Source organism: Chelonia mydas, chromosome 3, assembly GCF_015237465.2.
Source record: "Chelonia mydas isolate rCheMyd1 chromosome 3, rCheMyd1.pri.v2, whole genome shotgun sequence".
Taxonomy (NCBI): domain Eukaryota; kingdom Metazoa; phylum Chordata; order Testudines; family Cheloniidae; genus Chelonia; species Chelonia mydas.
In genome coordinates this window covers 130,110,446-130,124,471 of record NC_057851.1, presented here as the reverse complement: position 1 = coordinate 130,124,471, position 14,026 = coordinate 130,110,446, and the positions used below count along the sequence as shown (strand labels likewise).

Below are 14,026 nucleotides of genomic sequence, written 5' to 3'. Positions count from 1 at the left end.
AATGTGCTGCAATTTATTAATGTTTTTATTTAAAACTGATTTATTAAACAGAGAAAGTATAATCTGTAGTTAGTGAATTGAACTGATTGTTTCTGGTCACCCTGTCCTTCAAGATTTTAGAAGTAGTTGTTCTCATTCTCACACTTCATTTTTATTCAGAGGATTGGAAGAGAGGAAACAAGTTTTCCTGCTTTTCAGCTCCCAGTTGGTTTCTCAGCTTTGTATGAGCTAGTCATTGAACTGAACTAGTTGAGTAAATTGAAAAGAAAATTTCCTCTCTGCACCTGAAGAAGAGGCTACTGCTGTCAAAAGCTGGTTGACTCTCATCTCTGGTTGGCACAAGATGGGGGAACAATGAAAAGATGCAACAGCTTTGTTTAAGGGGATAGCATCAACTGGAAATGGTTTTTAAAAAAACGCAAATCTTAATCTTAGTTTCAAGTGTCATACCTGCTATGAAGGAGTTATGCCAATTTGTGACTTAACACTTTTTTAAAAAAGTGTTTGTCGCCACTGTTGCTCTGGAAACAACAGTAGAACCTCAGAGTTACAAACTCACCGGTCAACCACACACATCTCATTTGGAACTAGAAGTACGCAATCAGGTAGCAGCAGGTTCTACTGTAACAGTGAAATTGAATATGCATCATGTTAGATACAAAGTTCAACAAACTGCATAAATTTATGTAGTCTGTTCTAGTAATATGTGTTTCCTGAAAAATTTATACTTACAATAACAGGAACAATTAAGTTGATGTCCCTTTTTTGCTACGTTGCATAGTTGTAAAATAGGTTCCCTCTAGAGTTACTTGAAGTATAAACAGCAGCTTTCCCTATAGTATTCAGTGTAGTTTTGTTGACTGTGGCTCTGATCCTGCAGTAAGCTCTGTGAGCAGTTCTCTTGTGTGGAGCTCTCTGCAGTTGTGCTTAGCTGTGAAAAAAATGAAGAAAGTCTTCCCCTCACAAGCTGGTCTGTCTCAAAACTCTTGAAGGCAGTACTTTAAGCCTTGTCTGTTTCTAATGTATGGACGCTTTATGTGGTGACAGTGAGAAGATTGAAAGTTTATTAGGAGAGCAGCAAAATAATTTGTGTTATGAGGAAGAATTAGTCAGATTTGGCTTCTGTGTAAGATAGTTGTAGACAAGTGGAAGTATATTAGGGCAGGTCTACACTACAGTTGATATAATTTATGTCACTGAAGGGTGTGAAAAAGCCCCTCCTCTGTCCTCTGCAGCGATGCAAGTTTCACACTGTCCACACTGGCATTATGTCAGCAGGAGAGCGAGACATAGCTTCCGCTTCTTGCAGAGGTGGAGTAATTATGCCAACAGGAGAGTGCTTTCCCATTGGCATAATGCGTCTTCACCACATGCGCAGTTGCGCTGATGTAGTGCTGTAGTGTAGACTTGCCCTTAGAGGTACAAATGTGAAACTGAATGTAACTTGCAGTAGTGCAAGTAGTAATATTTTTTTGTGTTGGGTGTTAGAAGAGAAAATGTACTCTAAAAGTATTGAGCTAGATGTAAGGGGTTAAGATAGAAATCACTAGATTAAATGGTTATTTGGGTTTACAAGTGTTATCCAAAAGAAACTTGAACACCTGTTTTTCGGGGGCAATAGCCTTTATTATCACCCTGCTCAATAATCCGTCATCTCAAGCTAATCAGATTTAGTTGCATGACTTCTGCAGCATAGAGTCAAAATAGCTTAATAATTTGCCATCTCTGAAGAGACAGTGGTTGAGACTGAATAGATCATGCTTACATTCTAACAAGTCTCAATAAAACTAAATTAAATGCTATAGTCTCTCTGAATACCTTAAGCAGTCTGCTGCATAAGAAAACAAATTTAATTTACCAATAGGGGGTAGAAATTTGAATCTGATGTAAGATGATGGACTCCCTATAACCTTTAAAATTATTATTCATTTGGAGAATTGAAAGATCTGATTTAGTTGGGGATTGAGTGACTGCTAGAGCTGGAGGCAGGAATTGCACAGTTGACTTTTGCTCCTCTAAGCAAACCTTGCCTCATATCTTGCTGTATTATCTTGGTTTTGGACCTTTGGTTTCCACCATACAATTTTTTTAAAATGCTCATGGATTGGGGCAGCTAAGGCATGCTAAAATTTGAAGAATAGGTAAGTGCAGCAAGTGCCAACTCAGCTGCAGCGTGGGTGCATCCGACTTAAATTGTGGATGACATGCAGGGCATAAGAAGGCTTAACACAGGGGTGGGCAAACTATGGCCCAGGGGCCACATCCGGCCCTTCAGACATTTTAATACGGCCCTCGAGCTCCCACTGGGGAGCAGGGTCTGGGGCTCGCCCCACTCCGCACGTGCTGTGGCTCCGTGCGGCTCCCGGAGCAGTGGCGTGTCCGCCTCTGGCTCCTATGCATAGGGGCAGCCAGGGGGTTCCATATGTTGCCCCCCCGCCCCCAGCGCCAGCTCTGCAGCTCCCATTGGCAGGAACTGTAGCCAATGGGAGCTGCAGAGGTGGTGCCTGCGGACGGGGCAGCATGCAGAGCCGCCTGGCCACGCCTCCGTATAGGAGCCGGCGGAGGGACATGCCGCTTCTTCTGGGAGCTGCTTGAGGTAAGCGCCACCCAGAGCCTGCAGACCTGACCGCCTCCTGCGCCCCAACCCCCTGCCCTAGCCCTGTTCCCCCTCCTGCCCTCTGAGCCCCTTGGTCCCGGCCCCGAGCACCGTCCTGCGCCCCAACCCCCTGCCCGAGTCCGGAGCCCCCTCCCACACCCTGAACTCATTTCTGGCCCCACCCCAGAGCCCTCACCCTCTCCCACACCTCAGTCCCCAATTCTGTGAGCGTTCATGGCCCGCCATACAATTTCCATACCCAGATGTGGCCCTCAGGCCAAAAAGTTTGCCCACTCCTGGCTTAACAGGTTCCTCTCTTAAAGGTGACCTGCAAAATATTTTAGTTTGAAAAGTTATTGAGGAATGCAGTCTTTTCTGCTTGATTTTGACTTTAGAAGAAAATCAGGCATGTCAAGCTTGGTCTTTTTTTTTTTTTTTATTTCTTTTTCTTTTTTTTAAACTTTGAGGACCTGTTTGGGGATCTAGGCATATTTGTGAGCTGTAACACGTTAGTTAAAGGAGAGATGGTGTTTGAATTCTTCACACCCTGAAAAAGTTATTGAACTTAAAAAGGTGTTAACCCTAAAGGGTTTTTTAAAACTCTGACCAAAAATCTTGCCCTTTTCAACAGCTCAATTATCATTCTTTTGGCTCTTCTGAAATCATTACACTAAGTTATGCAGTTATCAAACCCTTCCATCCTAGATAGGACCTGAATTTCTAATGTTAAAAGAACTAAGACTTTCAGACCTCCTTTACATAACAAGTAAAAGAATTTCCAACCCCCATCTTCCCCTCTCTCCCCCCCCACCCCACACGCGCACACACACATTACCTTCAAAACGGCAGAGCCGGCTTTCCTACTGAGCATGTCTGCTACGTTTGTTGGTTTAATGCTTTATCTTGTTTCTGTGTGGCTTGCTCAGAACATCCTATGTGGTGTGTGGGGTACAATGAGGAACACAGATTAGGATATAAATTATATAATTTAGGTGAATATATAAAGCTCTTGGGAATCCTGAATAAAAGGCAGCATATAGAAGTAATATTAGTTACTATATGACATGCCACAGACTTTAGAATCATTCAGATTCAATAATATTGCACAATTGTGCAAGAAGGTACAGTGATGATCTCATCCTACATAGCTAAAGAGAGCTGACCTCATTAACAGTCCCAAAAGAAGCTATGTAAGAACAAAGTGTCACTTTCTTTTGATCTTCAGATGCTAATTTTTAAGTGTTCCTGTTTGTTCTGAAGTGTTTTCAAATCTTTAGCTCCTCCATCTCATTTGAAAGATCAGAACTACAGTGCTGGATTGATGTCTAACTGTAGGAGAGATGGATTCTTCTATGGCATGGGCGTCTAACTGTCAATCCTATGATGCAGTGTTTCCCAAACTTGGGACGCCGCTTGTTCAAGGAAAGTCCCTGGTGGGCAGGGCCGGTTTATTTACCTGCCCTGGCCGCGGTTCGCTGCTGCAGGCCAATGAGGGCTGCGGGAAGCAGCGTGGGCCGAGGTGGCCTGGAGCGGCGAACTGCAGCCAGTGGGAGCCACGATCGGCTGAACCTGCGGATGCGGCAGGTAAACAAACTGGCCCGGCCTGCCAGGGGCTTTTCCTGAACAAGCAGCGTCCCAAGTTTGGGAAACACTGCTATGACGCATAATCAGTTTGAAGGCTGAAGCTGAATCACTCCAAAAGAATTGTTGGGTGCCAAAGAAAATTCAGCCACTGAATTGGTGGAAATTGATAACAGGTCACCTAGAGACAGCTTGTATTTAAGTGGTAAACCAGCTTTAACAGCAATAACCTCCCCTTTATATGTAGAGGGACTATTTTCTTCAAATAAACTACATAACAGTTCATTTGAAGTTGAGGAACTAGTGAGCTAAGAGAGCAAAGAAGCTAGTTTTCCTATTTCAATTGAAGAATTAAGCACTAGATAAAGCTGTATTCTAGAAAGCCTAGTGGGTAACACTAATTACAAAAGTATTTTCTTCTTGGTTATTAGTTTCTCATTTCATTTTAAAACTGATCATTTGTTTTGATGCTGGTCATTTTTTCTGCAAAAGAAGCAATGTGTTGAGGATCAAAGAACACCATAGCTTCAAAATTACTCCAGGTTTGTTTACAGTGCCTAAATGAGGTTGTGCTGTATCATACATGTGAATCCCACTGTGATGATGCACAAGACTGACATAGGAAGTTTTTAAGTTGCTGACAAAGCTATTCCTGCAGTAAATATTCACTCTGCCCTCTTTGGGCCCCTACAGCAGATTCCTTTCTGAAACAATGTGGAGTGCCTCTTTTAGTTAGTCTTCATCCACCTCACTTCCTTGGTTAGTACCATTAGTTTGTTTGGCTGAGGATGATTTTTAAATTAGCCCAGATATGGAAGTGTGGAACTAATGAGCAACAGGAAGAAATCCATATATACCACCCATTGTTATAATTTTCACACACACACACACACGTCAGTATAAGAACCTACAGCACAATGTACATTTTAGCACAAATAGATAATCCCTGAGCAGTTGTGCATTCTCCAGTCCTCTATTAGCAAAATAATAATAAATTTAGTGTTACTGGTCCTACTGTATCCACAAGCACAGATCCAATGGCATATTAAAAGCATAGCTCGAGCAGGCCCTTGGGCCTGTGCTCTCGATAAGTTACTCTCAACAGGCCATCAGTCATGAAAAGCTTTGCCTACAGCTTTGCTCATCAATCTCCTTAAGAGGACAAATTTAGTTTAACTACAATCCGTATTTAATCTAATGCAGTCCCTGGATTTCTCGCTGATCCCAGACAGAAAATATAGGTGTTTCCTGCTACAGCAGCCATACTCTGGTTTCAGTCAGTGAGTTAGAGAAACTTCTGGCAGACGGCTTCCAGTTTCAGGCTCCTCCTATCAGAAAGCTCTTCTTAAAGTGACAAAACTTGTAATAGGTCATTTGTCATAACACTTCCCAAGGCTGGTGGCAATTGCATAGCTATTTAATACATTGTTATCATAGAACTGATTTATTTAATTTGATAGTTTTTAATGATCTTTTTATAAGCCCCCTAAGCTCAAGTACCTTAGTTTTAACAAACAGACTTTAGAACCATTTCTCTTTTATTTAAAGAGACTTCCATTCTGTCACAGAGGTGCATCAATGTGTACTGCTGTTACTTTGGGAAAGTTGGATTATCAGGTCCATGCTGAGAAAAATAACTCCACATAACTATCTGGTCATAGCAGATGTCAGAAACAGTTATAATTACTTATTGCAGCACACATAGCATATCTCACACAGAAATCTTTCTTACATGTGAGTGTGTAAACTGGGAAAGTTCAGCTGAGTTTCTCTTTATTCTTCTGGCAGGCGTGGGATTCCAAGTGTTTCAGGCTTCACACTGTGGCCCCTGCATTTTACACTGCCCTCTGGAAGGCGTGACTCTTGCAGCACCTGTCACTGTGCTGCCACAGCTACTTCTAAGAACGCTCGCTGGGGTAGAGATGGAAAGGATTCTGAATGCCATGGGGAAACAGGGGAAGTTACTGTAGATAGTCTGCAGTAATTTGGGCAAGATTCCCCTTTGAACTTGAGGGTTGAGGAGAGGGAATCAGATCCCCACCAGATTCTGACCCCCACCTATAGCCAGTGATTTTAGTTTATTGTTCATTTACTGTGCGGTTATAATTAACTAACATGTTATGTCATATATAATCATTGTATGCTAAATAGAGTTAAACTTTAGGATTATAGAAGTATAAGATTGATCAGTATGTAGAGTAGAGGTGGGCAAACTATGCCCTGTGGGCCACACCCGGCCCACGGGCCCGTCCTGCCTGGCCCTTGAGCTCCCTGCTGGGGAGGCCAACCCCCCGTGTTGTCCCCCCTCCCTCACAGCTTCAGCTCGCCATGCCGCCAGTAGTCTGGGTGGCGGGGCTGTGAGCTGCCTGGCAGCGCAGCTGTGAGAGCCGCAAATGTGCTACTTCTGGAGCACCAGGACTGGAAGCTGTAAGTGGTACACCCTGTAAGTAGCATATTCCTACAGGGAGCAATTTAATGCACTACACCCAGGTAGGGAAGGCGGTGCCTCCCCAAACAGCCTGGCCCCTGCCCCCTATCCGCCCCCTCCCACTTTCCACCCTCCTCAAAACCCCTGACCCATCCAACCTCCCTTGCTCTTTGTCCCCTGACTGCCCCCCTGGGACCACACTCCCTATCCAGCCCCCCCTGCTCCCTGTCCCCTGACTGCCCCGACCCCTGTCCACACCCCTGACAGGCCACCTGGGACTCCCATGCCTTTCCAACCCTCCCTCCCCTACTGTTCCCCGTCCCCTGACCACCCCTCTTCTCCGCCTCCCCCCCCCGCAAACCTCCGCCCCATCCAACTACCCCTGTTCCCTGTCCGCTCCCTGGGACCCCCTGCCCCTTATCCAGCCTCCCCGCTCCCTTAGCATGCCACTCAGAGCACCCGGACTGGCAGCCGTAAGTAGTACACTGTAAGTAGCACATTCCTATGGGGAGCAATTTAATACACCACACCCATCGCTCCATACAGTTTCAGAACCCCGATGTGGCTCTCAGGCCAAAATGTTTGCCCACCCCTGATGTAGAGGGAATACACTTTTTCCTTAATTAACACGTGGATACACTACAAAATACAACAAGGCATCAGGCAACAAACCCTTGCTCTTGTTCAAATCTATGCACAGCACAGGGGACTCTGAGGTTAGGGAGGAAGTGAGTGAGCATGTTGTGGAAGTGGCACTCCTCTCTTCCTCAGTATGTCAAGAACTACGTGGGGGCTTAGGGCCTTAGTTAATGTTAATATGGTGATATCAGTCTGCCTCAATAATATTCCTTCAATAGGGTTATTTTACCAAGTGAAGGGAAATGATGCTTACTACAGTCAGTCTTCACTAATTATACATCCGTTGGTCCCTGTAAACGAGTTCAGTGTTTATTGGTCAGCAGTGGGTACACAATATTTAATACTTATAGCGCTTTCTATGCATAAAGTCCTGTACACATGCTAACTGATCTTCAGAACCAGTATTTATCTCAATGGTGACTGTAGACCTGAATCCTTAACTAACAGAAGCTTTATGCTCTACAGAAGGTGAGCTTTCAAGATTGTGAAGCAATTAGCCAGCCCACAAACATGCCAGAAAACTTTTTGTGACTGGTTAAAATGGTGTGTCCTACTCTTGTTAAGAGAAGATCTGGGAAAAAATTTTGATTGGTGTCAGGATTGTAGAAACAGGTGCTTTTCATAGGAAATCAAGTTCATATAAAGGAAAGGCTAGGACTACTATGGAGAATACTAAGTGTGTTGAAAGTATTCAGGACACATACTTGAAATAATGTATCAATTTAAGAGGAAGTTTTGAGACTAATCAGTGCCATAAAATGTCTATTTTAAATAGTGAGGAGTTTAAGGAATGAATGTTAATTTAGTGAGCACAGTAGGCATCGAACAAAAAGGTATGTTATATCAGAGACCAGATGACACATTATAAAGTGCCCCTTGAGGTTTTGTAGGTAAGGTTGAACTGACTTTTCTCTTGAAGCAGGGATTCATCCGCTTCTGTACAAAATTCAGCATATCCTCAAATTATAAACACTTACTGAATATATAGAATGTGTTATGTATTTGTGGCTTAAATGCTAAAGGTCCTCTTCCAGCCCCCAAAGACAAGGGCTTCAGTCTGGCTCATTCCCAGCACACTAGGAATTTATATTTTTAAGTTCAGGTTCTTTTCTGGGGCTCAGTAGAAAAAAGATCTTTGTACGTCTTGCTCCAAGAAAATAGATTAGGTATGGTAGTCATACGTTCCCAAGACCTTCCACTGGAATATGTGGAATGGCCATCTAACTGATGTAGCAGTAGCTGATGTCAGTAGTATGTGTCTGCCTATGTGTGTTCACATGGGATAGGTTCAAGCATGGGTAGTCGAGTAGGCTTAGATAAGACCTTCAGCATTTCCTACATTCATGAAGTAATCTTATTAGTCTGATATTTACCTTTTTAAGTTAGGAAAGTTTGAGGGTATGAAGAAGCTGTCAACATTCCTATAATCTTTTAAAGATATCAGTATTTGCAAGAAATTTAAGGGGGTATTTTCTAATTTAGATTTTTACTAACCGCAAAAGAGCATTCACCACAGACTTTGGACACACTTGACAAATTTAAAACAGACTAACAGTTGACCTACTGAGAGCACTACCCCAGCCACACCAAGCTTATTACTGTTGGAGGGTGTTCCCACCCTTCCCCAATTACAGCCATTATGTTTCTGTTATAGCTGTAATATCAATCATCTTGTGTTAGAGGACTGATAGTCATGGAAGTGTTTGGGAGATTAAAGGCACCTTGTGTTCCTCTCTCTTCCAGGCCATTGATGAGCCTCCGTATTTGACAGTGGGCACTGATGTGAGTGCTAAATATAGAGGAGCCTTCTGTGAGGCCAAGATCAAGACAGCAAAAAGACTCGTCAAAGTCAAGGTATGTAGTTTTCCTGTTAATTTTTCAGAAAAATTAATGGATATTCTGAATGCCATAACATGCAGATACACTTTACTCATGATACACTCAAGGGGCTTAGTCACACCCACTACTCAACTCCCCTTCCATGCTGACTGGCACTGAAAAAAGGTGTGGCATTTAGGGCTCCTGCATGTGATACCTAACCATCCCTTCAGGAGCATCATGCCTATTTCTTTTCTACAGGCAGTGTCTTCAGTCGCTCTTCCTGTGATATTCCTTTATGCCTGCCCCCCACACTGTGGCCTCTAAAGCCACAGGCTGGTCGTACAGTTATAGTCTTGGGACTTGTCTAAGCAAATAGTTAGTGTATGGCAAGTTGGGAAGTAAATGTGCCTCATACTAGCTTGCCAAACCCTAGGGGACTGTGTGGACCCTGCTGATGCTCATTAAAGGGTCCCCCATGTATTTTATCTACTTCCACTTCGAAAGACATGCTTTTACATTCCAGCTTGCCATGTACTATCTGTTTGTATAGACAAGCCGTAAGATAATGAGATGTAGTCCATTTTACATTTATTTTTCCATATTTAGACTTTTACAAGTAGGTTTAAGGCAGTGCTTTTTAGGAACACATGACTTTGCCATTTAGCAGACTACTGCTGCTTCAGAGAAAGGAGAGGCCTCTTCCATCTTCAGATGAAGCATCTAGTTAACTGTTAAATGCTATTCATATGTGGACAGGAGTTCCTTCCTGATCCCTAAGCTGTCCAGTTGATAGTCGAAGCAATCGGTAAAAAGAAGATACAGTCTATATGTATGTTGTAGAGGGAATACACAGTATAGCTTTTAAAGACTTTTATAAAATTGTTAAAATACAACTAGAAGTATAGAGGGCAATTTCTGGACTTGACTTGAGCAGTTAAGTCTATTATCGATCATCTAAGTTTGTGTGTTTGGATAATTGTACTAGGAAAGCGCCTGCTCAAGTTTTCTTATCCATGCCTATGAAAAGCGCAGTGGAGAAAGCTAGGAGGGATCAAGAGTTAAGGAAAACTCAGTGCTGTAATACTATCTGTTGCTAAATTGCATCTGAGCTATTGTGACAAAACACTTCATTGAATAATGAATCTTCAAGAAAATGTTTTTGCCACTAAAGCTCAGCTGAAATCTAGGAGCAGAATATTACAGTACTGAGCTTTTCCAAAAGTGCTCCTGATCCCTGCTAGATCCTTCCATTGGGTTGCATGGTTGGAATAAATGAAACACCAAAGTAAGTTTTCATCGTTGTTGTAGTGAGCACTTGATTGTTTTCTGCTATTACTGACTTGGATTATAAAGTGTTTGACTCCAGTTGTATGACTTACCTCTGTATAGACAGCCACTGCCTTAGGCTCTCAGCTGGTGTCTGCTGTAATGGTAGACAGGTAACACTAATCCAAAATATAGGGTGTATTTTAAAAAAAACTTTAACGAAATATAGTGCTAACAGAACAGTTCACGAAGTTGTTGCAACATGAACAGTTTAAGAATTTCTCCTCCAGCTTAGTGAAATCTGTTAGGAAAGCCCTCCAGTGTCCCTAAGCATTTAATATAATTTGACTTTATTTATTAAAAGTGTGCATTTACAGAGTGGATTAGACCTTCTGTAAAAGGAAGCTGCCTTCAGTATGAACAAACAATGGGTGAGAAGTGTAAACTTACGCCTTATTGATCTCTATGAAATGATAGACAAGACAGCGAGGGTGGGATATAAGTGAGACCCACTAGCCTGTGCTATGAAGACCTTCCATAAAAAGTTATCACAAAACAGATTTTATGGCCTGATGATTACCTGAAGCATCTCCTTGAAGTGGTAGAATAAATCTTTGTTGCCTCTATCTTATTTTATTAACATCTGAAAACATCCATCACCTGCCCCAGTTAGTCTTAATAAAACTGTTTTATACAAGAACTACAAGGACATTTTAATATGGATAATGTCAGGTTCACATAGGCTGAGGCAGAATTTAACACAAGGGGCAATAAACTATAGTTTAGTTAATCTGAGATGTTGGTGTGCATAGTTGTGACAGATGCAGTCATAGCAGGACCAAAGGATGCAGTAGGCTGAAGTGAGTCCATCTCCACCAACTGTCTCGTGAATGTGATAAGCAACTATGTAAAAGTAGCTCCACTTGAACCCTCAAAACAATGATCTACTACACTGTAACCTGTGGGGAGCTGCCGAAGTTTGCACACATGCTCTGGTCAGATCTGCCTATAGCATGTGTACAAGGAAGAGTACTACCCTGACCCCCTGAACTACCATTGCCTTAAGATCCTGTGGGAAGGACTAAACTCCACTCATTAGTTTTTGTGTGATTAACACAATGGAATCATAGTTACAGATCACTTTCTAGGCTGAATTTTGGTTTGTTTTTTTTTTAAACTTAAAGGATTCTTATATTTTTCATTCTAGTAGTCATATTTTTAAATGGCATTTGCTGGGTTATTTCTTTAACAGCACCACTGAGTTTAAAACTATTAAATATAATTAAGTACAGGAATTGTGTTAGAAGTAAAATAAAAATCTTGACTTGCAGTTTCTGTAAGGTTTCCAGCCTTCCTTGATAAATAGCCACTACCACTAAGTAATATTTTCTTTGAGTGGTAGCTTTATACAGGTTTCACTGCATGCAATTCAACCACACTGGGCTAGTGCATAAAAACCTGAAAGTGAAATAGACTAGAAACTTACTATAAATAGATGATACTAACTTATCTTTATGGTCTGAGCTACCATGATTGTTAGCTTCTTGGGCAGTGACTGTCTCTTCACTACACATTTATGCAGTCCTAGGACAGTCGAGTCCCAGTACCTATTTGGGACCTTTAAGTGCTACAGCAGTGCAAGAAGTTAAAATAGATTAAAGTAAAGTAGTGATGTTCCTAAGTCTATTTTAAATTTGAGATGTTTAACAAATAAGGAGTTTAAAAAGTTCTTTAATCTAACAGTGACCCCTAATTTTCCCAAAAGTTATTCAACTCTTTCTGGCACACTCTTGATTTTTAAAGATTTTCAGCTGACACTTGGCCATATGGGAATTTTTCATCACTAGCTGACTGCTTCTGAATTTTTTTTAGTAGCTGCATATTTCCCTACCCCCAGTTGTTTGTAGCCTCTACTCCAGTCTCCTATCACACATAAGGGAGTCATCTTCATTTTAAGCAATTCTACCTTCCTTACCAGGGAAATCAAAATTATCTTTATAACATGAATTTTAGCTTTGAGATTCTGTTTAAATGTCATCAGCATGGTCTATTTTACATAATTCGTGTAGGAAGGTAGCAACAGGCTTTTCAGGGCTAGAAATGCCTTACTTGCTATATAACAAGTAGCTTTAGCTCTTCTCTTTTCCTCTTCTCCCCATTTAACTTAGTGGTGTATTTCTAGAAGCGGTTGTATGGTCTTGTATAAAAAAATTCCTATATAAAAGGCACAAGAACTTAACATAATTTAAGTTTTTTAGCAAAGAACCATTATTTCTGCATCAACTTCCATTCAACTCAGTAAACTGAATTAAATATTAAAGCAAATAATCAGTTCAGTATTTTTTGTTAGTGGTATTGAAGTCATTTTTGGAATGTCTCACTTTTACACTTCCCCCAAGTCTTACGGGTGCTACAGAATTTTGTAACAGTGCAACCGTATTATAGATATTGAAGTGGGAGACAGCTGAGATTTGGAGCAGTTTGGGCTTCTGAAAGGTGTAGGAGGCAGTGAAGTTTCATGATTCAGAAAGCAGAGGCTTTTGGAATGGAGATGGTGGCTCATTTCCTCCCCCCCTCCCATAAGATAGGGTTGGGCATGAACTTAGTTTTACGCAGTTCTCCCATCTTTACCCTATCCCCAATATAAACTGCTGCACCCAAAGCTAAGCACGTTAGTTGAAGGTTTTAGTGATCATTTTTTAAGTAGTTATGACATGTAAATAATCTTGTTAGTTAGTGCCTAATTAAGTTAGTTAGTGCCTAATTAAGATGAATGAGGGCAGTTCATACTTTGAGCTATTTTTCCAGCTAGTTCAGTTAGACTTGACACACCATTGCTCAAGTAATTTTCTTCCCAGCAGTGAAGGCTAGAAACTTAATTTTTAAAAAAAAGTTAGATTTTTTTCTTCCAAAATCTCTGGCAAGGGGTCGTTTCTTTAACTAGTTTGTTAGCATTAAACACAAGGCCTCCTGCATGTCAAGTTCCTGGACCATTAATTGTTGGTACATCTACACTGAATTATAAAAAACCCAAATACAATATTATGTATACAGATAACTTCATGACTATCTTCCTTCGTTTACCCTTTTGTAAGTAGGATACAACAGTCTAAGTTCCTCCTGGTGAATGTGGTGTTTCCAGTCTGTCCAGATACCTGCTTTGTCTGGAACTACAGTCCTAAACAGCCACAACTGAAATTAGACTGCTTGCATGTTGAAGTACAAGGGATCCATCCTATCATTCATACTTGTACAGAAACCATAGTACCTGAATTTCTCCAAGCTTTACAAATATGGGGTTAAGAATTAGTCTTTAAGAAAGCTACCTGCTTCAGAATATTTCCATCTTACACAAAGTGCAGTGGGTATGTGTGACAGGGTTTGAGGGTGTAAATCTAGGCCATTAAGAGGTTGTATCACCACTTGCCGTTGCTACTCTTGGTGCCTGTACGTGCTTTGCTGCTGTAGCTCCCAGCCTGGGATGCTCACAATCAGCCTACAGGCATGCAGATCACACCTCGAGTGTCTGTGTGCTAGCCAGCCGTGGTTCAGCAGCTCTGACCTCAGCAGCCTGTCTACAATCCCACTTTGACTTCAACTGCAAGATGACCCCCACACACCCCTACACCCAGATTTCTCCAAAATCATGTGCTCTGCAATGTCCAACCCTCTCCCGAACATTTTAGAGGAACAAA

The 14,026-nt window shown here is 41.8% G+C and overlaps 1 protein-coding gene across 4 annotated transcripts in view; it reads left to right on the top strand.

The window, feature by feature from the left end:
• Window positions 1-14,026, top strand: part of ARID4B (AT-rich interaction domain 4B) — a 140,938-nt gene that overhangs the window by 26,740 nt on the left and 100,172 nt on the right. For all 4 annotated transcript variants that reach the window (XM_037895274.2, XM_043544325.1, XM_043544324.1 and 1 more), the window contains one exon: window positions 8,988-9,098. In XM_037895274.2, the coding sequence (XP_037751202.1) occupies window positions 8,988-9,098 (111 nt within the window). The remainder of the gene's footprint in view (window positions 1-8,987; window positions 9,099-14,026) is intronic.